Here is a 27,023-nt window from a genome sequence, read left to right as displayed (position 1 = left end):
GGCCAATGAAGGCCCTAATTCAAATATACAGAGCAAAGTGTATATCACTAGCCATGTATGGGGCCGACCTGTGGGGCATACAAAACACAAAGGCCATACAGATTGTTGAAGATAGTTTTTTAAAGAACAACAGCAAATTACATTGTCCACCAGGAATGTGGAATTGGCTTTGTTGAAGATGCAATTGCTGTGGCACCCCTACAGAAATGGTTAGCTACCTGGTTAAATCCTGACTTAGTGCTTAACCATAATATTCTGAAGGATTGCATGTCACTTGATCGTGGGTTGTCTATACCCTGGCTCAAATACATTCAGAAGCTATCGTTTAAGCTGGGTAGACCAGAATTATATAACTCCCCAGAAACATTAGAGAAGGGAGATATAAATTGGTCCAAGGAAACATACCTGCGCAGAGCTACCATGGATAGAGAAGAGAGAGAGCTGGTAAAGGTGACAGGAAGGGCCCACCAGCTATGTAAAACAACACTATTCATGGAACCATATCTGGGCTATGTTACAATTAACAACCACCGTTTCTTATTGACCAGATTCAGACTCGATCAACTTCATTTCCTTCTTGGTGAACAGAAAGGTTGGAAAAAGGTAGATGATCTTGGCCCCTGTACCTGCGATAACTTTTCGGGACAGGATCTCATACACATCTTATTTTTCTGTGAACACCTTACTGTCATTAGGAAACGTTTTATTTTTCCAATTTTAAGAAACAAAGGCTTTATGCATGTGAGACCAGCCCTTCTCTATTTGCAAATGTTGACAGATGTTTGGGAAACTTTTAACATTGCCAATTTTTTATCTGTTGCTGTACGAACCCTGAGGAAAATAACCTAATATTTTATTATGTACATTTTTATCATTGTGTTAAAATGAAATTAGTTTGTATTCATTGATTTTATGTGTATTTATGAGCTTTGATTGTGTTTTATATATTCGGGATTTACATTTGTTGACATAATCTGTTTTTTAGAATGCTTTTATGGTTTGCACATAAACCGAATAAAGATATTTGACTGACAGACTGACTGTCACTGGCAGAACAAACTTGCCTTTACCAGAGGGGACGGTCTCTGACAGCGAGTATAGTCTGGAAAATAATGGGAATTATGGTATTCCACATACTGCTGTTATCACAGTCTGATATTCTTCATTCGGTCAACAAATTAACCATAAAGGAAGCAAACGTACATTAAAAAGAATGATGTATACCAACTCATGACCCCACTTGTTGATAAAAAGCAAAGTTAAAATGATATTCAGCTCACTGAAAAGTTACATTAAAATTTGCTTAAACTTTTTTTTTAAATTCAAGATTGACTCGACTGGAGTTGGGCGATACTAAGCCAAGGTAAATAAGTTATTTGCAAACATCATAATAAGTAACAAAGCGGACGAGCACAGCAGTTCTCTTTTCACAGGGTAGTCCTACTTTTGATTGCATATTGTATTTAGATGCTGACAAACAAATATAAATAGAAGGCAGTGATTGAAAAAACTACAAGGCTTATCTGCAGTGCTCAAAATGAGGGTACCTCAGAATCGCCATCATGTAATATTTCCTAGGAGGTACATACAATTTGTAAAGAGCATAAAATACATTGTAGTCTGAGGGTAGTAATAGCCACAGGGGCATATAAGAAGTTTAGCAAAATATAGAATGGGAACTGAAGAACAGCCATGTAATCTACAGTATTCAGCCACATGAGTAAATATCTATGGTGGTTATTTGGGACCCAGATGAACCCAGTGGTGGTAGTAACTAGCGTGTGGTTTATCAAAGTTTGCTTTTCAAGTTGATTGTGGTCTCCAGCATTACTGCACTAGGCAATAAAAACCTTTACTTTTGTTTTTGGAAGATTTGCCTCCAGATTACCGAACAATTGTGGCATATGCAGACAATGACATTTATTCTTTATATAACCTAACCCTGGAATCTTCGTGACATTGTCTAATTTTATGCAGTCTGATAATAAAGGACAATTGAAGCTTGTTTCCTTCTTAGTCCAGCCATAGAAGGGGAGGTCACTTAATGTGATCCATAACATAATCCAGCCACAGTTCTTTATGGCATAAATAAGTAGACATGCTCTGGGGGACTGCCAGCAGTCTACTTATAAACCCATTCTCTATTTTCTGAATGACTGTATAGTCCTGCACGTCCCACAGCCCTGCACCATAGGTGGCAATCAAAATGCATTTAGATTTATATACAGCGACAATTTTACGAGAGGTTTTATCCCACTTTCTAGGCAAAGTTGAATAGAACCTCCACTCTTCTTGCAAAGTCAAGTGACCTAGCTTTTCCCAGAACTTCAGCTCGAATTATCCGTGAATAGGACCCCCAATTCAGGAAACATTGGGACAGGACTGATTATTAACAATATATTGAGCTTGGTTTTATTTCCACAGACCATTATGAGTCTTAGAATGATCTGCTGTCAGGTCTAAATCAGCAAGAAAGCTGGAAAATTGATCCGGCAATCTCTAAACCAAGTTGGGTTCTGGCAATGAGTACAGCATATTCAGTGTAGTGCAACACCGGTCTTTTGGGGGTACCTGCTTGAGTCAGATCTATGCTCAAGGTGGCCAGATGTTTATATAGAGTGAATAAAAATGACACAAAAACACGGCCCTGCAGCACAGCAACCCTCTCACACCTTTGAAAGGTTTTTGGTCTTACCATTCAGGTCACATATGACACTAGCGGTCATTTCATTAGGCAATTGCTTAAGAAAACACTATGAACCTCCATTACCATATCGGACATGATGTCCCAGAGTTTGGAACAATTTACATGGTCTAAAGCCAAACTTAAATCTAAGAAAGTAAAATTGAGCCCCCCTCTCTTTGGTAATGGCGTATATGTTTATTAAAAGGTGAGGGAATTACATTTCTGTGGACCCTCACCCCCAGGTAGTCTAAAGTAATGCTTCCCATAAATGTGTTAAATCAGTGAGGGATATGGGGAGATAACATTTCCCATTAGTGCCCTTTTAAACATAAGGCACAGTAATCAAAAGTGGCCAGGATTGAGGCAGGCCACACCTAGATATTGCCTTCTCCATTTTGGTCAAAGGGGGACCCATCAAGTGGTATTCTTCGTGAATTTGTCTGCTGTGACTCAATTGGAGCCAAAGCCTTATAACTAGGGCACCTATTTATTACAGATATTACTAATCTTGAGGCTTTATGAAATATCTTCACAATGCCCTGCTACGTTGTCCCCTATGACTGTAGAAGTCTCATCATTCACAGCTGAGCCAAAGTAGACCTTCGTAAAACAGTTTAACCGCTTTTCGGTAGAGATCACTTCATCAAGGCCAGACTCTAAAGAATCCTTAAAAATCTTTGAGCAGTAGCAGCTTATAGGGACTCGCAGGAATCTCCTCTAATGGCTTCCTTTCTGCGTTCAAGAGCCCTCTTGCAAGTTGTCCTACAGTAGCTTACATTCTCCATGCTCTTATGCACCGGTTTAAGACATTTGGTGAGATTTTCATGTGCCTTTGAGCAGTGCAAATCAAACCATCATACTAGCTTCGGTCTGCAATATTGTAAAAGAAGAGACTAAAAACTCCCTAATATATCTGCGTATGGTGCTATAGGACCTAACAATATTATTCGGGTCTGCTTCTTCATCCAGGCATTGGCAAACACAACTTTATTACTTAAAATGAGATTGGAGAGCAGTCTTCCTTTATCAACTCAGTCCCATCTCAACAAAACACCCTTATTTTTGTCCGCAATCAAGGGAAGTAGGTTAAGTTGTGTTTGCTAAGCGGTAGAGAAGTAAGTAATTGAAAATGTTGTTGTCACTAAAATTATCAAATACTTTTAAATGAAGGAAGCATCCATACAAATCCCATGAAAACAATATAACGTCAATTATATTGTATTGATCCCTACCAATAAATATTGGCCTTAATTAGCGAATGAATAAAAGGTAAACACCAAGCAAAATATTTGAAGACTAGCTTGTCCATATGCGAAAGCGGGTCAAAACTTCTCCTGAGATGGCCTGTTATTTGACAGGACTTATTACTTGATAGATGGCAGTGTTGATTATTACAAACCCTCATCCATACCCTAGATACCTGGCCATCGCTGTTACTTACAAACACCTCTATTTCCCTGCTCCGTAGATTAATAATATCACCTCTGTTAGGATTAAAGTTCTTATAAAAATTAACAAAAACATCTTTTGACTGCAATCAAACCACACTATTTGAAAATCGTTTGACCAAGTAATTCTTCTTAGGAATAAAAGTGAGACCAAAGTAGTCGGCCCACCCTTTGCTTTACCAGAGCTTGCAGGAATCGCCGGGATAAATTATGAGGTAAAGCAGTCTGTATGTTGATGATGTGTGGCCTATGTTTCCTGGCAACAAATGATATCAAAACCTTTTATGAAACACAGGCAATCAAGATTGTTTAACCCCTTCCATGCTGGTGACGAACCCCAGCCGTCACGCTCCACGGTGCTCGTGTGCTGATGACGGCTGGGGTTCGTCACGGCCCGCCCCTGTTCGTCCGGCGGCCGCACACGGGGGAAATCGCGGCCGCACGGAAGGGGTTAATTTTTAAACCATGCCTGCTATGTTCCATGAGTCAAATATTCAGGTACTCTGAATCGGTGTGGGAGACATTATAATGTCTGTATTGAGAGCAGGAAAAGAAAGATGAAAAGTGGACGAAAATAATTGACCTTTATGGTGAACCATAAGGTTGTGATCCAGAAAGGCTCCTATTGCAGGCCTTGATGCAGATTTGTTGTTTTCAGTCTGTATTGTCAGTCTGTGCCACATGGCATCTCTATTGGCCACCGGCATAGAGTACGATTGGGATGGTGAGAAGTCCCATCTTGAGTTACTCAAAGTAGGAAATGCTGCTGGATTAAAACTGAATCTATAGAAAACCCCTAATGGAGAGGCCTCAATCCTACTGTGACCCACAATGAAGAAATTAAACCTATAGATACAATTGCAGACATTTTAATTCCTAAAGTTAATGACAACAAAGTCGTTAGCACCACTTTTGGGTCTATTCCTTATCATGGAATTCTCTGCACATATTTATCTAATTGTGCAAAGAGTTTGTCACCTAATCTCCCTTTTATCCAGTGTGTGACTTTATTATTTACAAGTTGGATACGTTTCACCAAATGCCTCAGTCAAAGCGGTGGAACCCCTTTGAGGACGATAAACGGTGTTGCTCCAGGTGGAAGTATTAAGAGCAGAACATTTCTCTACACTTCTTGTTTAGGTCAGCTGACACATTTGGGTGGAGAATGTTAGATTGAAAGTCGAGGGTGATTGTCCATGAGTAGGTACAGCTAGTACAATAGTGTGGCGGCCGAAATATGCCCACTCCTTTGGAGTGGAAGTGGATGCTGCTTTTTTCAAATCAGACATGCTAAATCACACTTGCATTTGTTCCCAAGGTGTGACTTTCGGTGATTTTGGATGATTTTCAGATGATTAGTAACAGTCCTTAAACGGTCTCCTTCCTATAGATTATTTAGTTCAATACTGATCAAAGAGAGTTCAGTCTCCCTCTCCCCCCCAACTCCTGTATTCAATGTGAAACTCCACTCGAGAGAGATTTAACCACTGGTTTCCTCTTTACCTATAGAGGGCATCTGCAAGCTTTTCCGTTTTTAGCTGGAGGAGCACAAAGAATCCATGTTCAATGTAGAGCCTGCATTGTCTACTCAATCTATTGACGGGCTGCTCAAGGACACACAAAATATCCTTTTTGACATCATCTGAGACTCTGTGGACTAGTGGCAGAGGAATAATATTAGAGGGTTTTTGTTTTTTAAATGGTTTTTTATTGCAGTTTTCCTAAAGATGAGCAGTAAGGTACAGATTTAGCAAATCGGAGTGAGACTTGAACAACGGCACACAACCTTAGTACACTGGAGTGGTAAGGAACCTGAGGCATAATAACAAGGCCACCTTAATGATTGCGTGTCACATTCACATCTTTCACAGCAGTCAAGCCAGCAGGTTTCCCTCTGGGCCCAGGCCAGCACAGGCAACAGAAGTGACACTGGCAGCAACGGCGAGGCACTGGGCTCCGGCGACTGAACACTAGAAAGCCCCTTTTCCACCAGGATCCGACCCTGGGCATCAATTCTGAGGTAGGCCAACAAACTCGCAGCCCATGCATATGTATATTACCTGGACCTTGCGTACCCCTGTATGCTGCTCCATCCGAATCCGCTCCCTCTCAGAATTCACCCACTTGGCCAACTCTGTTCACCATCTATACAGGTTGAGCCCCTGGTAGATTTCCAGCGCATTGTCAGTTGCCTGTGGTCTAGGATAAGTACCAAAGCCGCAAACCTGTCAGTCATTCTACAAGTAGCCCTTAGACTAAAGAATGCCTAATAAGCACAACTGTGTAGAACACTTAAATGGTCTGTCTGTGGCCCGACAGATAACCTGCAGGACAGTGCCCCAACATGGAGCCAGTTGGGCAGGCCCAGACCATATGATTAAAAACCTGTAATGCCTGCTTCGAGGCAGGCCGATGAAGCCACCCAAAGCTGGTGCAACTGAGACCGATTAGCCTGTGCCCCCTGCAGTCGAGCCCTATAGGGAAATGTAGTAGCTCTTGTTCTCCCCGTTATGAAGTAATACATATCGAAGGCATTCATGTTCAGGGGCTTCATTAGCCCATCCCCCACCAAGCACACATCTTACCCAGCAGAGCCCTGTGCAGTAAGAAATGTCCAGCCACAACATCGTAGGCCTCTTTCAGATCCAGAAAGGATCTAGTCTCACCCCCGTAAATAAATCAACCAGAATGGAGAGTTTTGCGTCAGTCCACAACATCTGCAGGCCACTCCAGCCCCCTAGGTGCCACAAGTTCTGAACAATCATCAAGGGGAGTATGGAACATTGGCGTGCTTCCTCTGTAGTGCCCTCACCCAGACGTATCTTGCCGTTTTAACCAACAAATTCTCTCCACCACCAATGCCGCATGGACTGGTTTTAGCAGGATCCAGCAAAAAAATGCACAAAAAGGCATCCATGTTCTCTGTGACCTATAGCACCTCATGTAGTCAGTCAATCACCAACGTGCCACCCACTGCTATTGGGCAAGTATGGAGCAGCAATTCCTCCCCCATCCACCCCGAGCCACATTTTCCCCAGTGCCACCCTACGTTCCATGTCCCCCAATATAACGTAAGAAGGATGCTATCCAACTCCCTAAAAACGTTCTAGGGCATTAACCTGGTAAAGCTGCATACAAATGGAGCAGCCGCGGTTTTACAGATCCTCTTGCCGCTTAATGTCCGTGTATAGCTGGGTGCGCACACCCAACTTATTAGAGATACAATAGCCCTGCACAACCACCTTCAGGGCCTCCCACTCAGTCCCCACTGATGACGCTGTCCTGGAGTTCTCCTGCCAAAAACTATTAATTACTTCCCCAAGTGAGGCTCGAAATGCCGGATCATCAAGCAAGGCCGAGATAAGCTGTCAAGTTTGGGACACAAGGTATGTGAGGCGACTATCGGAAAGTGCATAATTAGAGGTTATGGTCATAATAGGTTCTCGCCAAATACCCCGCACACCCACCTATTCATACACTGTATCACAACATTATGTTATTATATGCCTCCTAAAGTTTACCTCGCTACCATAGTAACATACATTAGAGGTGTCATAAGAAGTTTCTTCAAAGCCCCAGAGATTAAGAGCTTTCTATAAGGGACAGAGAGGAGAGCTCTACCAAGGACGTTGCCCGCACCGCTATGGATTCTAAACCTATTATTAACACAATTTATAAAGACCTAATTTCAGCGGATGCATAAACATAATCTCAGATGCCCGAAAATAAAGGTGTTCATCTGCATATCCATCATGGACTTGCAACTAGTTAGTGAATTACAAGCAGTCACAACGTAAGAACGTTACTTACAAATACACAATGTCACAACGGTAATTTAGGACAAACGCACAATTGTTACCAATAGTCATTTCACGTTTCCTCGTTAGCTAAGCATTGCAACTGCTAGCCTAATCTAAAAATACAGACAGAAAGAGCCTTGAACGTGCTACCTACTATATAACTGTCAGAGTGCCATGAACAACTGTGGACTGCCTTTTTTGCAAGGGTTCATAGGTAAAAAAAGATGCCAGACATATATAGGCTTTTCAACTTTAGCTAAGTGGTAATGTAGTTTCTTATATAGCGCACGTATCACCACAAAGGGTATCTCTGCGCTTGCTTTGGGAACCCGTCCTGGTTTTTCCCTGTGGGATAGCCCAGCTGGGCACCCCCAAGGTGAAAGCCAGGCATCCCGCCGCGGGGGCCGTAGTGGAGATTGAGCAAGCTATTGCCCAGAGTTGCAGAGCGTGAACCCCTGATTCAAGTAGGCACCGAAGCGAGAATTATCAGGTCCGTGGACATTTGGGCTCCAAACCCTGCCGCGTCGGGAATTGAACCCTGGTCCCGGGCCGATCTCTGCTTCTGGGTCTGCCTCCTCTAACCAGTGAGCCACACTTCTCCAAAGTGGCTTTGAGAGAGCAGCGTATGCTTTTGTTGTTGAACCAATCTTTGACCCACCTGCATTTCATGTGGGAGTGGGAGCACAGGTTTTTCATTTCTGAAACGGGAAGAGGAGGGAATTTAAGAAAGTGGCCCTTGTTTTTCTCCTTTAATAATTTTTTGCTCCAGTAACACTGATTTCCTCTTAGCTTAGTGTTTCAGGATATAAGGTACAAGCAAGTATGTGTAAAGGAAGGCGAATGCCACTGTGTTAATTCAAAACAATCTCTCCTTAAAAAAAATACAATCCTAGTTATCAAATGTCTCAAATTTGAATCTTTCACTCCTTTATTAATACATTTTGTGACTGCTCATTTTTTTTTAAATTTCTTTTTATTTTAATAGAGCAGAAATAACAACTTGACATTTGTGAGCATACAGTCATAAACCAAACAGTACTACAGCACAGTACAGGGTATGCCTCAGCCCTTCTCAAAACCTTCCAGCAATCCAACCTCTCCTTGCTGCAGACTACCATCAGTCTCTGCCTGAATCCAGGGAAATAAAGTTTCTCCCACCGGTAGAGTACATGGATTGCCACTGTAATCATTCCATTTGGACCAGATCCCCCCCCCCATTTTTTGGGGCACCCAATCTTCACATAAAGTGCTTTTTCCTCCCACCATACACCAATCCATATCTTTCTTCCAATCCCAGAGCCTGGGTAGCAAGGCTGCACCCATTGTTATGCTATGTTGCATTTCGCCACCATTAAACCTAACGTAGCCCAAGTTTGTTCTGCACGCCCCAGATTTGAGTCCTCCCACACATTTAGGAGGCACAGTTTGTGTGAAGGGTTAAGCTCCTCCCCCACAATCTCCGACATGCAAGATATTATCGCCTGCCAATACATCTGAATCCCTGGATATGTCCCGAATATGTGGTAGAAAGACCCCACTGCACAACAGCTCCTGTTGCAAAGATAGTCAGTTCTGCGTCCCATCTTTACTAGGGTGGCGCATGATATGTAAGTTCTATGTAGATTTTTAACTCGACTAGTCGAAAACGGGCCCTAATGGCCACCTCTCTCAGGGAGGCCAGTGCCTCAGGCCAGTCCTCGTCCTGTACGTCTGTTATATTGTCTGACCATAGTTCTTTTAGTGTTCCGAAGGTATCGGCAAGATTATTGATCAGATTTAGATATGTGAATGAAATTGCTTTACGCTTCCAATGTTCTTCAAGCAGTCTACACTCAAGTGGGTACGACTCTGGAAGCTCCGATCCCCTGGGCATCACTGCTTGTATGACATGTCTGATTTGGAGGTAGTGAAAGTACTCGGATTTGGCCTAGTCGTAAGTCTTTTGCAATTGCTCAAAAGATAGGATTTTACTCTCTGTGTGCAAGTCCCCCAACTTCGAGGTTCCTATCAGGTCCCATTTACTAAAACTTTGTTGAAGTTTTCATGCACCTGGTTGTTGGGACTCCCAGAGCGGTGTGGCCCTGGTAAGTTTATTTTTCCATCCCAGCTTGGCCAATGCGAGATGCCACTTTCGGACTTTGACCGCCGTGGGCCCTCAATAGAGAGGCGGCGCAGATCTGTATGTAATGCATGGAGGTAGCCTCTCAGCTGCATCAATAATCTATCCACTGTATAAGCTGGCTCTGTCAGTGGCTGATGCACCCATTGATTGACCGTTGTCAGTTGAGCTGCCCTGTAGTATGTTTGAATGTGTGGTAGTGCTATTCTGCCGCCATACCAGCTATGCGTCAGTTTACCTAGAGCAATCCCCCTCCCACAGCAACGTATGAAGCAAACTATCAATAGTATTGAAATACATATCTGGAACTGGGAAGGGAGTATTTTGAAGAACATACAAAAAACGTGGGAGCGGCATCATTTTGAACAATGCCGCTCTACCTAGCAGTGAGAGTGGGAGGGCCAGCCAGTGATGGATGTCGCTTTTGAGGTGGTCCAGAGGGGGTTGCAAATTCCTGGACGCATAGACCACGGGGTCTCCAGTAATAAAAATCCCCCAGTATCTAAAACCTTCCAAGGTCACTTTGCCCTCTCAATCTGCTGGCAAAGTTGTACCCGGTCCGTTAAGCACATAGACCACTGACTTTGTCCAGTTGATAGTGTATCCAGAGTACCTTCTGAACGTGGCAAAAATATTTAATGTTCTCACTAGGGAGGCTCTGGGGACGCGACATACAGTAGGACATCGTCTGCGTAGAGCGATATCCTGTCCTCCCAATCTTCCAACCACAATAGGTCCTGAATTATTGGATCCCTGCGGATCCATGCCGCCACCGGCTCCAACATCTGTGCAAAAGTAAGTGGGGATAGGGGCGACCCTGTCTTGTCTGTAGATCTAAAGAGAAAGTGCAAGATCTTACCCCATTTACCATCACTTGCGCACAGGGGTCTGTGTATAGAAGTCCCAACCATGAAAGAAATCGGTGCCCAAATCCCATGTGTTTGAACACTGCCATCATGTAAGGCCACTTGATAGTATCAAACGGCATGCGCGCATCTAGGGACAGCACTATCATGTTTGCCCTAATTCTATGTGCGCGTCCCCTGACTCCATGCAGGCGTCTGAGGTTAGGGGCGTGCTATGCCTGGGCATAAATCCGGACTTATCCGGGTGGACCAGTGCCAGAAGTAAGGGTAAAAGCCGCTGGGCCAGCAGCTTCACAAGCATTTTTTGCTTCTGCGTTTAGTAAAGAGATTGACCTGCATGAGGCACATTATTCTGTGGGTTTTCCCTCTTTGCGTATCACAACTATCGTCCCTAATCTTTGATCTGATGGCAGTGTTCCTATGTCTCTACTTTACAGAAACATGGCTAGCAGATGGGTGCTGTAAGTTCGGCTTCAAGGCTTCTATGACCTGAGCTACTTCAATCACTGTAAAGTCTTCCTCTAACTGCCTACTTTCCTCTGCGATTAAGATTTGAAGCCTAATATCTTTCAGGAACTCAGAGGTTTCCTGTTCTGTATATTGTGTTTTGGCCATGTAGACCGCTGCGTAATAGTTTGTGATGGTCTCCGCAATCTCTCTTGGATCTTTAATCGTTTCTCCAGTTTGGGCAACCACCTACGGAACCCATCTGTCCCCCCTTTGGCGCTGTTCCAGCCAGGCCAAGAGTTTACCTAATTTGTCGCTTGCCTCATATGTTCGTTGATGTGTCTCCCTAATTTTATTCCTGGCCTCCTCTTTTACATGGTCTCTATAATCTTGCTGTTTCAATTTGTGCCTATGTTGCAATGCTTCGTCCACCTTTCCCACTACTTGAAGTTCGAGGTCCATATTTCTTGCTCAAGTGCCGTGACAACTGCCCTTTTTTTTCTTTTTAATACCCTCTGTTCAGCGAAAGGGCCTGGCCTCTCACCACCGTTTTGTATGCCTCCCATAATGTCTGCAATGAGGCGACTGTGTCCACGTTCTCAGGAAAATAGAAATGTGTGGCCTCTGTCAGGCCCTTTTCTATCTTTGGGATCTTAATATACCAGGGGTTTATGGGCACGGGACCCGAACATTGCCCCCTTCCCACTGTATATCTTGCCCACACGGGGGAGTGGTCAGAGATGCCTCTAGCCAGGTGCCTAACTCTGTGAATTGGGAGAGGAGGACTGAGGGGGAAATTCATAGGTTTATTTGCGACCGGCTACCTTTCGCCCCCAAATGAAATGTATATTCTAAGGCAGTTGAATTGCGCGCCCTCCAGATGTCTATCAGGCCTAGTGCTAGGAGAAATTTGGTTAGTCGGATTTTGCTGGCGTCTGCATTTTGGGTGGGAATGTCTCTTTACGAAGTGAAGAACTACATCACGCTTAACCTTACTCCACAGTCCATTGACATTCCAGGACAGAATTTTCATTTCAGCCGGAGGTTGTGCCTGCATTTATTAATAAATCTGGTGACTCTCTTGCCACTATGTTGCTAATGTCTGGATCCATGTTTTGTCTTAAGGATTCTAGGCCTTCAAAATTAAACTGTAGGGTTTAATCTGGGTTCGAAATATCATCTGCTCTACACTGCTCATATTTGATACATTAATAAATATTAAGCATGCCTTGAATATTTTTTTTTCAGTCAATCTTTAGAAGTACATTTTCCGTTGATATTCTTTGTTGGTTGCGATTTCAAGTAGTTTTTTAGAGTGGTTTACAGTGTGATCTGTTCTAGATTAATATTAAGTCTGGGCGGTGGGCTCCACTCCGCTCGCGGAGTTTGCAGAGTTTTCCTCACTCGGCGTTATGCGGAGCTTGCGGAGTTGGAAAAAAGCTTGCGCTCATCAGTGTCAAATTGGCGAGCGTGAAAAATCAACCTCCTGGAGAGATTTTTCCTCATTTCCAATCGTCCGCGTCAAGTTGCAGACCGCGAGCGTGGAAAATCAACCTACCGGTGAGATTTATCAACATAGGTGTTCGGATTTCTCATTGAGTGGTCGTGTATGGACGTGACCACTCACTTTGAGAAACCGTCCGTTTGTGTTGAGAAAGCTGCTGCTCGAATAAAAAATCTACTCGAGTGGCAGAAAAGAAGCATTGCCTGCTGACATTGTGCATAGTGCCCTTCGGAATGAATGCATAATGCGGACAAACACCCGGCGCTGAAAATCACAGCGAACATTATTTATCTTACACACTCCGTCGATTGCGGAGCTCCACGTAGCGCAGCAGAGGTTTTTTTGCACTTTGAACTCCGCGATCTCTGCCCAGGCTAAATTAATGTACTGTATATTAGTCCTGCATCTTTTTCTTTTTGTTGGACCCTAATAGCCCTATTTAAGTTTTAAAAGAAAAAAAACTTTTTCTTTTTAGTTATTGATTAAGGGGAAAGTGCGTGTAACAAGTAATGTCTGTAAGCTCAAAATGTTCAATTTTACATCTGCAGTCTTGAAACTTGTAAAAGTTTCCAATTTGAATTCACAACAAAATTATACCAAAAAAGGACCAAAAGCATGCACGTTGGACATTCCTTGAAAATCTTACCCAAGACTTTCTTTTTTTAAGATCGTTACTGTAGTTTTTGCTCATTGTAGGTCTACAGGTCATATAAAATGTTTGTTCTCTGCGAAATTGTTTAATCTGTGTAGTTTCTCCATTTTTAATTTATGTATATGAACATGATTCCAATTAGAATTTGCCCTAAGTGCAGGTGTACGTTTTTGTTGCTAACCAAACCATAAGTCTACAGTGGACTAGACCTCCATTGGGTGCAAAGCCTTTTCTTTTTTAAACTTTCCGAATTGGAACAAGAGGGAAAATGTTCAAGGCGAGTAAACATTTCAGATTGCAGGGTGCAGTGCTCCGTCTTTGAGGTTGGTGATTTAGATATAGAATGCACAGAAAAGATAAAGGGAACAGTGCTCAGAGTGCGAACGGGAAGAAGATTCCTAGTGGGTCTCCACCTCTTTCAGTACCAAAAGTAATGTAAGTGGTACCAAAGTCTTTTAAGCCTAGGATGTTTCTACCAAACATTTCTTAACTGAAGCACAGGGACAATCTTCTACTTTAACTGTTGAAGTAGAGAAACAAACTTTACATTGAAAAGCATAATGATGCACAGAAAAAGATGGGCCAGACTTCAACAAATGACAGTCTGAGTTTAAGGGACCTGAAGAGAAGTTGAAAATCGAAATGCATATTTTGAATAGCAGTAGTGGTTTAAATTACTACTTATACAGTTTGTTGAAAAGCAGCCAAAATGCAGAAACCCAGGCAGAAACAAATGTCATTAAAGAGGTTTGACTGAACCAAACTACAAGATGGCACAATAATGCACAGCATTTGATTATGGTTTGCCTCAAGTTGCCAAATTATTTTCATACATATGTACCTTGTTTGACTTCCTAGCTCTCTAAATGATTTTAGTGCATTATGACTGCTCACAGAAGTGCATTATTGGCAGGGTAAATTTGAAGTAATAATCCAAGTCCCCGTATCCTGGACTCGTGGTTTCTGCTACTTTATAGTCTGAGGAGGCTTTCACTGTTATGTAGTGCAGAAATCGTAACATAGACAAATTAGGATTTTTAGGTCATGCCTGCAAACTTCTTTCAGCTTCATGAGGAAAACCTCTTGTGTCCCATGCCAAAAATTTCTTGGTCTTTGTGCCAGCCCATTGCTTGTCATTGTCTTCTCACTAATTTGCTAGCTTAAGTGACGTTCTTCCCTCTTTGTGTGGTTGTCCCTCTCCCTTTTCTTCTATTGCACACATTCAGAGTTTAGCGTCAAATCCACTCCAATCTGTTCCACTCCAATCCTAAACAATCTCCCAAACTCCGATCCTAAACAATCTGCCACGCTTTAAAACAATCTGTCCCACTCCAATCTGCCCCACTCCTGTCAAAAACAATCTGCCCCACTCCTGTCAAAAACAATCTGCCCCACTCCTGTCAAAAACAATCTGCCCCACTCCTGTCAAAACAATCTGCCTCACTCCAGTCAAAAACAATCTGCCCCGCTCCAATCAAAAATATTCTGCCCGCTCCAGTCAAAAACAATCTGCTCCACTCCAATCAAAATCAATTGGGCCCACTCCCATCTAAAGCAATCTGCCCCACTTCAGTCTGCCTCATTCCAGTCTGCCCCACTGCAATCCAAAATCATGTGCCCCACTACGGTCGGCCCCACTCCAGACCAACACGGTCGGCCCCACTCCAGACCAACACGGTCGGCCCTACTCCAGACCAACACGGTCGGCCCCACTCCAGACCAACACTGTCGGCCCCACTCCAGACCAACACTGTCGGCCCCACTCCAGACCAACACTGTCGGCCCCACTCCAGACCAACACTGTCGGCCCCACTCCAGACCAACACTGTCGGCCCCACTCCAGACCAACACTGTCGGCCCCACTCCAGACCAACACGGTCGGCCCGCCTCCAGACTAACACGGTCGGGCCCACTCCAGACCAACACGGTCGGGCCCACTCCAGACTAACACGGTCGGGCCCACTCCAGACTAACACGGTCGGGCCCACTCCAGACCAACACGGTGGGCCCCACTCCAGACCAACACGGTGGGCCCCACTCCAGACCAACACGGTGGGCCCCACTCCAGACCAACACGGTGGGCCCCACCCCAGACCAACACGGTGGGCCCCACCCCAGACCAACACGGTGGGCCCCACCCCAGACCAACACGGTGGGCCCCACCCCAGACCAACACGGTGGGCCCCACCCCAGACCAACACGGTGGGCCCCACCCCAGACCAACACGGTGGGCCCCACCCCAGACCAACACGGTGGGCCCCACCCCACTCCAGTCTACGGTGGGCCCCACCCCACTCCAGTCTACGGTGGGCCCCACCCCACTCCAGTCTACGGTGGGCCCCACCCCACTCCAGTCCACGGTGGGCCCCACTCCAGTCCACGGTAGGCCCCACTCCAGTCCAACACGGTGGGCCCCACTCCAGTCCAACACGGTGGGCCCCACTCCAGTCCAACACGGTGGGCCTCACTCCAGTCCAACACGGTGGGCCTCACGGTGGGCCTCACTCCAGTCCAACACAGTGGGCCCCACTCCAGTCCAACAGGGTCGGCCTCACACCAGTCTAATCCACTGTACACCTGACTGCACTCTGACACACTTTACTCCCCCTACTCCACTCCTACTCTCCCGTCTCCACTCTACTTACTCTCCCTACGACACCTTACTGCCCCCTACAACACTCTCCTTACTCTCCAAACTCTACCCTAGGACACTTTACTTCCCCCTAACTCCACTCTAGGGCACTCTACGCCACTACGTTTTAGCACGCTGAACACATGCCACACTGGTGTACAACATGGCAAAAACCTTGCCAAAGCTAATAGCTCTTGTATAGGCCAGACCTATTGGCTTTGCCAATGCCTGTTTCATTTGCTGTTGGTACTCCATGTGAGTGTATTTATTTGGTTTCCCACTACACAATGTGATTTGTTTTTACATTACATAGTGCCTGACCGATACACACTTCATATAATGCTTATTGCTCCCTCCTCCTGTCCTGTACATTGCTTTCCCCATCCCAACGTGCTTTTTTATTTTTTTTAACTCCGTTGCCTTAGAGCCATTGATCAGTTTTGGAATGCTTCCAAAACGAAAATACTCCAATGCGACGATGGGAAAAAGTATGCCCCACTTTTCTCCTATCCTGATGATCTGGGACTGCCTCCTAAAAATATCTAAGAAAGAAACTTTGCAATAACCATGGCCTCCAAGTTATCAATAAATGCCCAAGTGGACAAATTATCAAGATCAAGCTTCATTACTATGAAAACTCTGTGACGCATGTTCCCCCACCTGGGCTTTCTACAGAAGGTCCAAGCCTTTATCTATCTTGTACTGTCTAAACTTTTATTACTCCAATCGCCTTTACCACTAATTATCTTTATCAACTATGAAAAAACTACAATGGATTCAGATGTCTGCTGCCATACTACTCCTACATGTAAAGCCACGGGCCCAATCTCCCCTGCCTTAATAGTCCTACATTGGTTATTGGTTGCTGTAAGATACACATTCAAGCTGCTTTATATCACCGGCAAAGCAATACATTGAACAGGTCCGCTTTTCAGCAGGAATAAAATTACCAAATACTTTCAGCTAAAGAACCTCTGCTCCAAATTGACCCCTAGTCTTGAAATTCCACCATACAAGAAAAAAAACATAGGTGGCACACCTTCAATGTTCAAGCGGCCAAACTATGGAATTCATTACCCCCAAACACAAGATGCACAGATAACTAATTTTTTCAGAAGTCTACTCCAGTTGGCCCTTACCTACATAACCACCATGCTCAAATACATATGTATATAAACATTTAATGTGATTGTGTATGTATCTAGATGTGTCTTTCTTGATGTAAATATGTATCATATGTACTTGTGTATTTATATATTCATTGCTTTACTCCGAATGTAAAAACAAATTTCCAAAGCACTACCCTATATTTTACCCTGTACCTCTCTCAATATTACCTCTACCTTCACTCTCTGACTCATCCCAAACTTAATTCTACTACTATGAACTCTAAAAGAACAATTTCTAGACTCTTCCTTCCTCTATCCCTCCTTGGATCACTCCAAACTTTATTTTAATACTATGATCCCCCAAGCAAATCTTCTAAATTCTAAATTCTTCCATTTTTCCTTTGATTTATCCCACACCTCATCTTACTACTGTGATCTCCCAATAAACACTTTCTAGACTCTTCCCTCTTCTGTCCTCCCATTATCCTTTTCAATCCAACTAACCAACTTGCATTCCTGCCGCTCAGTTTACGCCATAGTAATCCACAACAAATCATTTCTAGGTTCCGAGTAGCATGCTACTTTCCAAAAGCACTTTGACACCTCATCGGGGGTAGTAAGCACGATATAAATGCAATTACAATTCCCACCCTGGTCCTCAGGCTTGTCTGTTTTAATAGTTCTCAAAAAAACCCTAACCTACAACACCACCCCTGCCCCCTGGTACTATTTTTCATTTTTTTTCTTCTCTAGTTTTTGGTGGACTAGGCAGCTGCCAAGCTGCACCTTTTTTTGTTAAAATCGTTTTCTTTTTACTGCTGCAAGTGCTATCTAACAACTCTGAACTGTAAATAAGAAAAATAAATAATATGAGCCTGTACATTCCCTAGGCCCATGCATGCATAGTGACACATGTACTATACGTAGGCATTGAAATGACCCCCAGCAGTCACATGCCGCTGTGCGTGCATGCATGCAATCGTGCCCCCCCCCCCCCGCTGTAAAGAATCACCAGAAGGTAATGGCAAAGCCTATAGATCAAGAAATTGATGCTTGTTTGCTTTGCCAGTGCTTGTTTTATATATTTTGTAGGTCCATTCTTGAATGTTAGTACTTTTAAATCTGCAAACCATGGTTGATCTGGCTAAGCTGCTCTGCCTCATCTATGTTGTGATGTATGTCAATCTACAAGCAAAGTACATATTTGATTGAGAAGAGCGTGGGACCATGTATCTGCTGTTAGTACATTTCCATACATCTTTGAACATAAATAGCTGCCCTTCATGTAATTGGGTGTTTTTTAAGAAACATACTCCAGTTACTATATGGTTTTGGGTAAGAAAATTGGACATGAACAAAATGAGTGTTCATATACTTGGTACGTCTAAGTGTTTTTTCTCTTCGGCTCTACACCAGAAGCTGTGAACATGTCACTTAGCTAATTTTAGTAAAGATTGTAATCTGTAAATGTTGTTGGTACAGGGATTCCCATCCTAAGTGTTATTGATTGGCAGTAATAATGCCCAAAGCTTATTAACTATATTTTTCTGTTGATAGCAACTCTTTACAACCGTCCCTTCCAATCCGTTCAAGATTTTTTAAAATTCCATCCTTGTGGCTCTCAAAGGAAACTACATTGTTTCATAGCCACTGTGGAGCAGTTTGGAGGCATCATACATGATTTGCTCCTCAATGTTATATAGTCAAAAATATGTATTCTTTTAAATAAATCTTAGTAACAGTCTGTGAATGAATCTTCTAATTCAAATATTTGGAAACTAGTACAGTTGTGTTCATTATAATTTGTTAAATTAGTTTAAAGTTTAAAGATTGATTGTCAACTATTTATTTAAATTGTATATACTGTAATCTTATTAAAATGTAACATTAAAAATGTACAGCTTATTCTTAAATGTTTTGCTTTTGTTTTACTCAGATGATGTCATGCAGACAACCTACTGTGAAATTGAATTGGACAAAGCTTACAAAGATGCATTTGTGTATGCTATTAAGAATCATTATTGGTACCAGATGTACATAGACGATCTACCAATCTGGGGTAAGTCATTGTTATGACCAGATTCTCAGACCAGATAGAACCAGCTCACCAGAGCAACACCAACCTGGCCAAAACGTAACCACCTCCCTCCTCAGGACCCATCTATCCAGGCACCTGGGTACCTACCTGACAATGGGGAACTCGCAATATACAAGCTCATATCATTAGAAACACCACTAAATCTATAGGGATTACTAGGAATACTCACTGATTACTAAGGACGCCCATGCCCTACACCACACTCATACCCTCGCGACCACATGGGTCCATACTAATCTACCCTGGGGCAGTTCTGATTATTTACCATTACACACTGATCACCATCAGTGCTCACTCGACACGCAATCCGGCGTGCCATACACACTGAGCTGCAGCCCCAGTGCTCTCTTTTTATCCGATCCACAATCCAGCGGACCTACACACTGACCACAATCAGTGCTCTCACTAACGCCACTTTCCCTAGAGGCGATCTCATTACACACCGTATCTCCCCGGTGCTCTCTCAAGCCACAATCTTGTGGGTATACACACTGACCACAATCAGTGCTCTCACTAACGCCGCTACACAGCGACGATCACTTTCCTATGAATACCTTCAGCTCTCTCTCTCTCTATGTTGGGAAGTCTCTCTCACTATTCACTAAAGGTTCGCTACTACAGTAATATTATGGGATGGCCGAATCACTTAGTGTCAATAATTCCCTAGCTAAAGGGCTCCTCTCTCTCCCTAATTATTCAGTGGCTACTTACCGGATCAGGGGCAGCATCTGTTCTGGCTGTAACACCTGACTAGAAGGAAAGGTTACCTGTGCTTTAAGAACAAGAGACACACACTGTATGCAAGAACAACACATGCACACTGGATCACTAAGAACTGGGGTATCTTTATTACAATAACAATAGAAAAGGATTCATACACAGATCTGCGGGGTCTCTGTAACTAACAGGAACTGTAACACACCACTGAAAGGAAAGGGATTAAACATACAGTATAAGGACAAGGTTATCTGCGGGGTCTCTGTAACTAACAGGAACTGTAACACACCGCTGAAAGAAAAAGGATTAGACATACAATAGCCTAGGGAATAAAGACAAGATTAAGGTGTAAGTGTAAAGCAAACTAATTTAGACTACCTCACCTATTAGAAGGAATATCTCTCTCTCTCTGGTAGGATCAGGGATCTCTGTCTCTCCCTCCGTCACCACAGCTTCACGCCGATGGCTCAACTGCTTCAGCTGACAGCCTCAACTCCTCCATCTGCTTAAATGCATTCTGATAAACTGGCAGCCCCAGCTGATAGTTTCAGCTTTGTTCATATGACTGCTCTCTCCAGCTTCAGCAATCATCTGCCTTCTTTCTCCATTCCAGAAAACCAATAGAACTGAACTGTACTCTGCAGCTCCAGCAAACATCCTACTCTCCACTCTTCAAGAACCAAACTGACCACTCCTCTTCTCCTGCAATTCGCTAATATGGAATCCTCTCCTCTAGTGGAAAGCTCCAGCCAGTAGCCTCCTCCCACCAGGTCCATGCACCGGGCTCCTTGCTCTAGACGCTCCCACAGTGATCAGCTGCTTGTTTCGTCTAGAGACCTGAGCCCAGGGACACTTCTTGATTAGATTCAGCTCTGGCCGGTTCTCTCCGGTTCGCTTAGGACGAAAAACAGCTCAAAACCAAAATATTACCTTTCCCCTTCAAGCATCTCAGCACTGCAGGGACAGAAAGCAAAATGGAGTCTCTCTAGTTCTGGGCCTTGTAGGCCTGAGAAGGATGAAATAACCCTTAGCTCTGTCAGAGTACCTACACAAACCATACCAATATGTAATATAAAGTCAGGACCACAGGATCCACCCTCTACTATAGGCAGGATAATGAAAGGACACATAACTATGTCAAAGCCAATAGGCAATAGATGGATTAGAGTCAAGAATAAGGGATCTATCATCATATAAAGCAGCTATCCTCTTCTAGGTCTGGAAAAAGGGCTTAAACGGGCCAACACAAGGTAAGAATACAGATCCTAGATGAGAGCAAGCTTAAAGTCTACATCACTCCGAAATAGAGCCAAAAAACCTGTCAAGACATTCCACCCTAGACTTTATCTTGCGAACATCTATAAACAACAACAAACTAATAAACAAACATCAACACAATCTATCAACAAAACTAAAAACCAAAAAACTCCCTACAATAAATGACAACTTAAGGAAATTCTACCTGAAACTCGATATAGGTAATACAAATCTAACAACCAACTGAAAACAAATCAAAGCACCCTAGACCTGAATGCTAAAATGTAACTAAGATTGATCTGATAACAACAGAAACTAACCAAAGCACCCTTGAACTAAATGAGCCTCAACTTCTAGTGATAACTGATGAAAGCTATTGGTGAAGGGCCTTGTTTGTAAAATGCAAACAGCAAGGGGCCTAAATGGGGCCTACCTACTTCGGTCAACTTAAGAACTAAATGTGCCTCAACTTATGATAACTCATGAAATCCATTGGTGTAGGGCCATGTTTGTGGAACGAAAAGAACAATGGGCCTAAATGAGGCCTACCAACTTTGGTCAACTTAAGAAAGAATTTGGTGAAATCTAACAAATAAACATGACAAAGGATCCTCAAGGTCTGGGATAACATTACTAATAGATGTAGGACATAACCTGACTAAAAGACACACCTCCCAGGACAACTTAAAGTCTAGGATGACCACCCTTGGAACTAATCCCACTGTTCTAATTAAGAGTTGATGAATCAAAGTGAAAGTGTAATAACAGGAACATAAGGATAACCCCATTCCTACAAAATAGCTGGTGTAGCACTATGCATATCCAGCAATAAAATCAAAGAAAGTTATCTAAATGTGGTGTATATATATATTTTTTAAATCCCTGTAGCAAAAATAGCTAAATCATAGACATAAGCTTGGGAAATTGAGTAATAGGAGACTATGCCAAAGGCAATAGACAAAGGTCATAAATCGTAAAACAGTTTGCACCTAGTTCCTCTCTGTAACACGCTGTGGAACACGTGTGCACCATCCTTTAAAACAGTGCATTCTCTTCCATTGGCAAGACTGTTTTGCAGAAAACAGGAAAATTATGAAATAGGTGAAAGATAAACAAGTGTAAAGTCATTTTGTATCAATGATAGAATAGCATAGCATACTAAAAGCAAAATATATATGAACTATTTCATTCGTGTGGCACTGCATAAACATCAAAACCATGAACAGGACTGTGAGACTTTTTTTAAGTGGGGCCTGTATATGGTAACTGCAAAAGTGGCATAATGTCCATCTGAAATAGAAACATGGGAAAAATGCAAGGCTCAAGAATGCAGGCCAAGAAATTACATTTCAGACTCCTTCTGTTGGAAACATAATTATAACCAAATAGAAATGGGTTCAGCATTTCATCATTAGGGATCATAGCACATGACTCGTGCAATACTGTAATTTAGGGTTCAAAAATATATATTTTTTCAAAGAATTGAATATCTGGTTTGAACTTCAACCTGACTGCTAAGGCAGTCAATAGTCAATTTATAAAAAGTCTATTTGCAAAGGCCATCATTCTCCATCTTCATCTGTATCCGGTGCCAAGGAAGCACTTCCTCCGATCTGGTCATTAGTCACCAGCTTCCGCCGTTCATCCGCCACCATCCGGTCTGGTCTGGTTCCATATTCCAAAAACAACAAACTAACATAAAAATAAAAACAATAAACTAAAATAACAAAGGGAGTGGGAGGGGGGTGGGCCGACGCACACACCAAACACCACATCCCAACAACCTGAAACGAAAAACAAGTATCATTAATCTAGCAAAAATACATTTTCCATTTAAAAAGCACCCCAAGTGCTTTTTATTTTCGAAGAAACCTCCTAATTTATAAAAGGAATTCTTCTAAATTCAAGGAATAATTTAAATCATATTCTTTTAAATTTGTTTGGGCAAAATCCAATCTTGTCATACACAGCCAGAAGGGCTGGGGCCTAGCTACTCCTTACTCATCTGAGAAACAGCCCCTCCCTTCAGAAAGTTGTTCGCGCTCAGAGTTTTGAATCCGCTCCAATCATAATAAGCTACAGTGCGATGTAATTTTGAATCACTGCCAAATGCTGATCTCATTGCTGGAGCAAGGCTACTGCCAACCATTCTGTCCAAGCATCTCTAATCTCTAGTCAGGGAAGCTCACTTAGGCCTACTGTATTTATCTAACTCCAAGGGCCAAGCGTCTGCCAATTATTCTACATGTGCAAGGATCCCTTATCTGAAGTCAATGAAGCTGTCTGCACCGACAGCAAGGAAGAGCGACTTGACCCCCCCTTACATAAACATTTCTCCGCTGAAAGAAATTGGAACATAGCCAAGAATAACAAGCTGGCTCTCTCTGCTCTCAGGGAGCCTCCACCCTTTCAAAACTCAGAGCGCGAACAGATGCAGGGCTCATATCAGTCAAGGTCAAAGCAGATGCCTTGAAACTGAAAACATTACAGCCTTTCCCAGGGCAGAAGCACAGACCATTATTTTCTAACTAACTGAAGCAGATTTAAACGTGGTAAAAAGCAAATTAATAAAGACATATTTTTATAACTAAGTCACACATGCTAGCATTTTAAAATAATTCTATTATAAAATACTGCTACTAGCTGCAAGGGAAACATATTAGAAAAACATTGCATGCAAACACATTACATTTTTTCAAATTAAACAAGGGGCAACATTTAATTTTGCATTGCATAACCAAGAATTCATAATTTAGTGTGCCAGCTTTTCTATTCAACCTATTAAAAAGGGCCAGATTCATTTTCTGTTGAAATAGCCATTTTTTCTAACTGAGTGGGTTAACTTTCACACGCTATTCTAAAGAGCAGCTTGCATTGGAAAAAATAATCATGTATATTTTCTAGAACACATTTTTTTTGTAAAAGCACACGGTTGCATTTCACTAATTAAAAGCACATTCTATGATGGGTCTGTTTTATTTTGTTCTCAACCGCGAAAGCATAAATTAAAGCACCCTCCGTGCAAACCCTTATCTCAATCCGACTGGTTGATTTACAACTTTCCGACCTGCGAGTCAGACACATTAAATCATGTGTTCCAAGGCAAACCCACACAAATTCGTGGACGCATTCCAAATAGAATGTTAAATGAACACTGCTTTTCTCTCCATGCAAGATGTTACCAAACTGTCGGCAAGCTGACAAAGCACATAGGCAGAACCCAGCAACCAATGAAAAGTTAAATCAAACCATCATTCATCTAAACACTCACTGACTTTCAGTGTCAGCTCACATAACCATGCATGTTAAACTGCATGGTAAAATAAATACTGCAGTCTCAATCTAAGATATTAACCCTTTGGCAGCTCAAACACAATCATTCCCCAATGTCTACAGTACATGAGAAATCCAAGAACTTATCACTCCACGTTTTCAAATAACACGCGCGCACATCTACAAAACATTTTCCCCAAGCATTTGAAAGAGATCCAGCTCTCTCCTGCCTAACGCAACAATAACATGCACTGTACAAGCCATATCCACATGGCGCTATTCACAAGCCATATTTACAAGAAAGTCAACAAGTCCAAATAATGACATGCTCTTCACAAGGAATATATTCAAGGCGCAATTCACAAGGAACACAGCAAGCCAAAATGAGAACACGCTCCTCACAAGCCATATTTATATGGCGCTATTTACAAGCCATATTTACAAGAAAGTCAACAAGTCACAATAATGACATGCTCTTCACAAGGCATATATATAAGGCGCAATTCACAAGGAACACAGCAAGCCAAAATGAGAACATGCTTCTCACAAGCCACATTTACATGGCGCTATTTACAAGGAACTCCACAAGTCATATTACAATGAACACATTTCACATTGCACAGCATAAGCAAACGCAGCAAGCAATTTAATGGGCAATTTAAAAGCATTTTTCACACACATTTGTACAATTGCATCATCACAAAGATGTAATTGGCTCCCTCATGTAATGTCACCCTTCAAGCCTGACAGTTCAAACACCAAGATGAAAAACATTTCTTCCACCCTGCATAAGTCAAATGCCATGATGTACTGCAATCTCCTTACACTCCAACTGTTCAAGCCCATAGGCCAATTTTCGTGCCAAGTGCCAACCAAAAACAATACAGCGCACACAGGCTACGTAAACATTTTCGTGACGCCAGATGTTATGACCAGATTCTCAGACCAGATAGAACCAGCTCACCAGAGCAACACCAACCTGGCCAAAACGTAACCACCTCCCTCCTCAGGACCCATCTATCCAGGCACCTGGGTACCTACCTGAGGATGGGGAACTCGCAATATACAAGCTCATATCATTAGAAACACCACTAAATCTATAGGGATTACTAGGAATACTCACTGATTACTAAGGACGTCCATGCCCTACACCACACTCATACCTCATAGTCTCGCAACCACATGGGTCCAGACTAATCTACCCTGGGGCAGTTCTGATTATTTACCATTACACACTGATCACCATCAGTGCTCACTCGACACGCAATCCGGCGTGCCATACACACTAAGCTGCAGCTGCAGTGCTCTCTTTTTATCCGATCCACAATCCGGCGGACCTACACACTGACCACAATCAGTGCTCTCACTAACGCCACTTTCCCTAGAGGCGATCTCATTACACACCGTATCCCCCCGGTGCTCTTTCAAGCCACAATCTTGTGGGTATACACACTGACCACAATCAGTGCTCTCACTAACGCCGCTACACAACGACGATCACTTTCCTATGAATACCTTCAGCTCTCTCTCTTTCTATGTTGGGAAGTCTCTCTCACTATTCACTAAAGGTTTGCTACTACAATAATATTATGGGATGGCCGAATCACTTAGTGTCAATAATTCCCTAGCTCAAGGGCTTCTCTCTCCCTAATTATTCAGTGGCTACTTACCGGATCAGGGGCAGCATCTGTTCTGGCTGTAACACCTGACTAGAAGGAAAGGTTACCTGTGCTTTAAGAACAAGAGACACACACTGTATGCAAGAACAACACATGCACACTGGTTCACTAAGAACTGGGGTATCTTTATTACAATAACAATAGAAAAGGATTCATACACAGATCTGCGGGGTCTCTGTAACTAACAGGAACTGTAACACACCACTGAAAGGAAAGGGATTAAACATACAGTATAAGGACAAGGTTATCTGCGGGGTCTCTGTAACTAACAGGAACTGTAACACACCGCTGAAAGAAAAAGGATTAGACATACAATAGCCTAGGGAATAAAGACAAGATTAAGGTGTAAGTGTAAAGCAAACTAATTTAGACTACCTCACCTATTAAAAGGAATATCTCTCTCTCTCTGGTAGGATCAGGGCTCTCTGTCTCTCCCTCCGTCACCACAGCTTCACGCCTCTGGCTCAACTGCTTCAGCTGACAGCCTCATCTCCTCCATCTGCTTAAATGCATTCTTATAAACTGGCAGCCCCAGCTGATAGTTCCAGCTTTGTTCATATGACTGCTCTCTCCATCTTCAGCAATCATCTGCCTTCTTTCTCCATTCCAGAAAACCAATAGAACTGAACTGTACTCTGCAGCTCCAGCAAACATCCTACTCTCCACTCTTCAAGAACCAAACTGACCACTCCTCCCATCCTGCAATTCGCTAATATGGAATCCTCTCCTCTAGTGG

The 27,023-nt window shown here is 43.0% G+C and overlaps 1 protein-coding gene across 1 annotated transcript in view; it reads left to right on the top strand.

Moving 5' to 3' along the window:
- Positions 1 to 27,023, top strand: part of TM9SF3 (transmembrane 9 superfamily member 3) — a 284,713-nt gene that overhangs the window by 58,501 nt on the left and 199,189 nt on the right. The window contains exon 3 of the mRNA XM_086922322.1: positions 19,200 to 19,322. Coding sequence (XP_086778448.1) covers positions 19,200 to 19,322 — 123 coding nt within the window. The remainder of the gene's footprint in view (positions 1 to 19,199; positions 19,323 to 27,023) is intronic.

This window comes from Lissotriton vulgaris, chromosome 5, assembly GCF_964263255.1.
Source record: "Lissotriton vulgaris chromosome 5, aLisVul1.2, whole genome shotgun sequence".
NCBI classification, from domain to species: domain Eukaryota; kingdom Metazoa; phylum Chordata; class Amphibia; order Caudata; family Salamandridae; genus Lissotriton; species Lissotriton vulgaris.
This window is presented reverse-complemented; position numbering and strand designations above follow the sequence as displayed.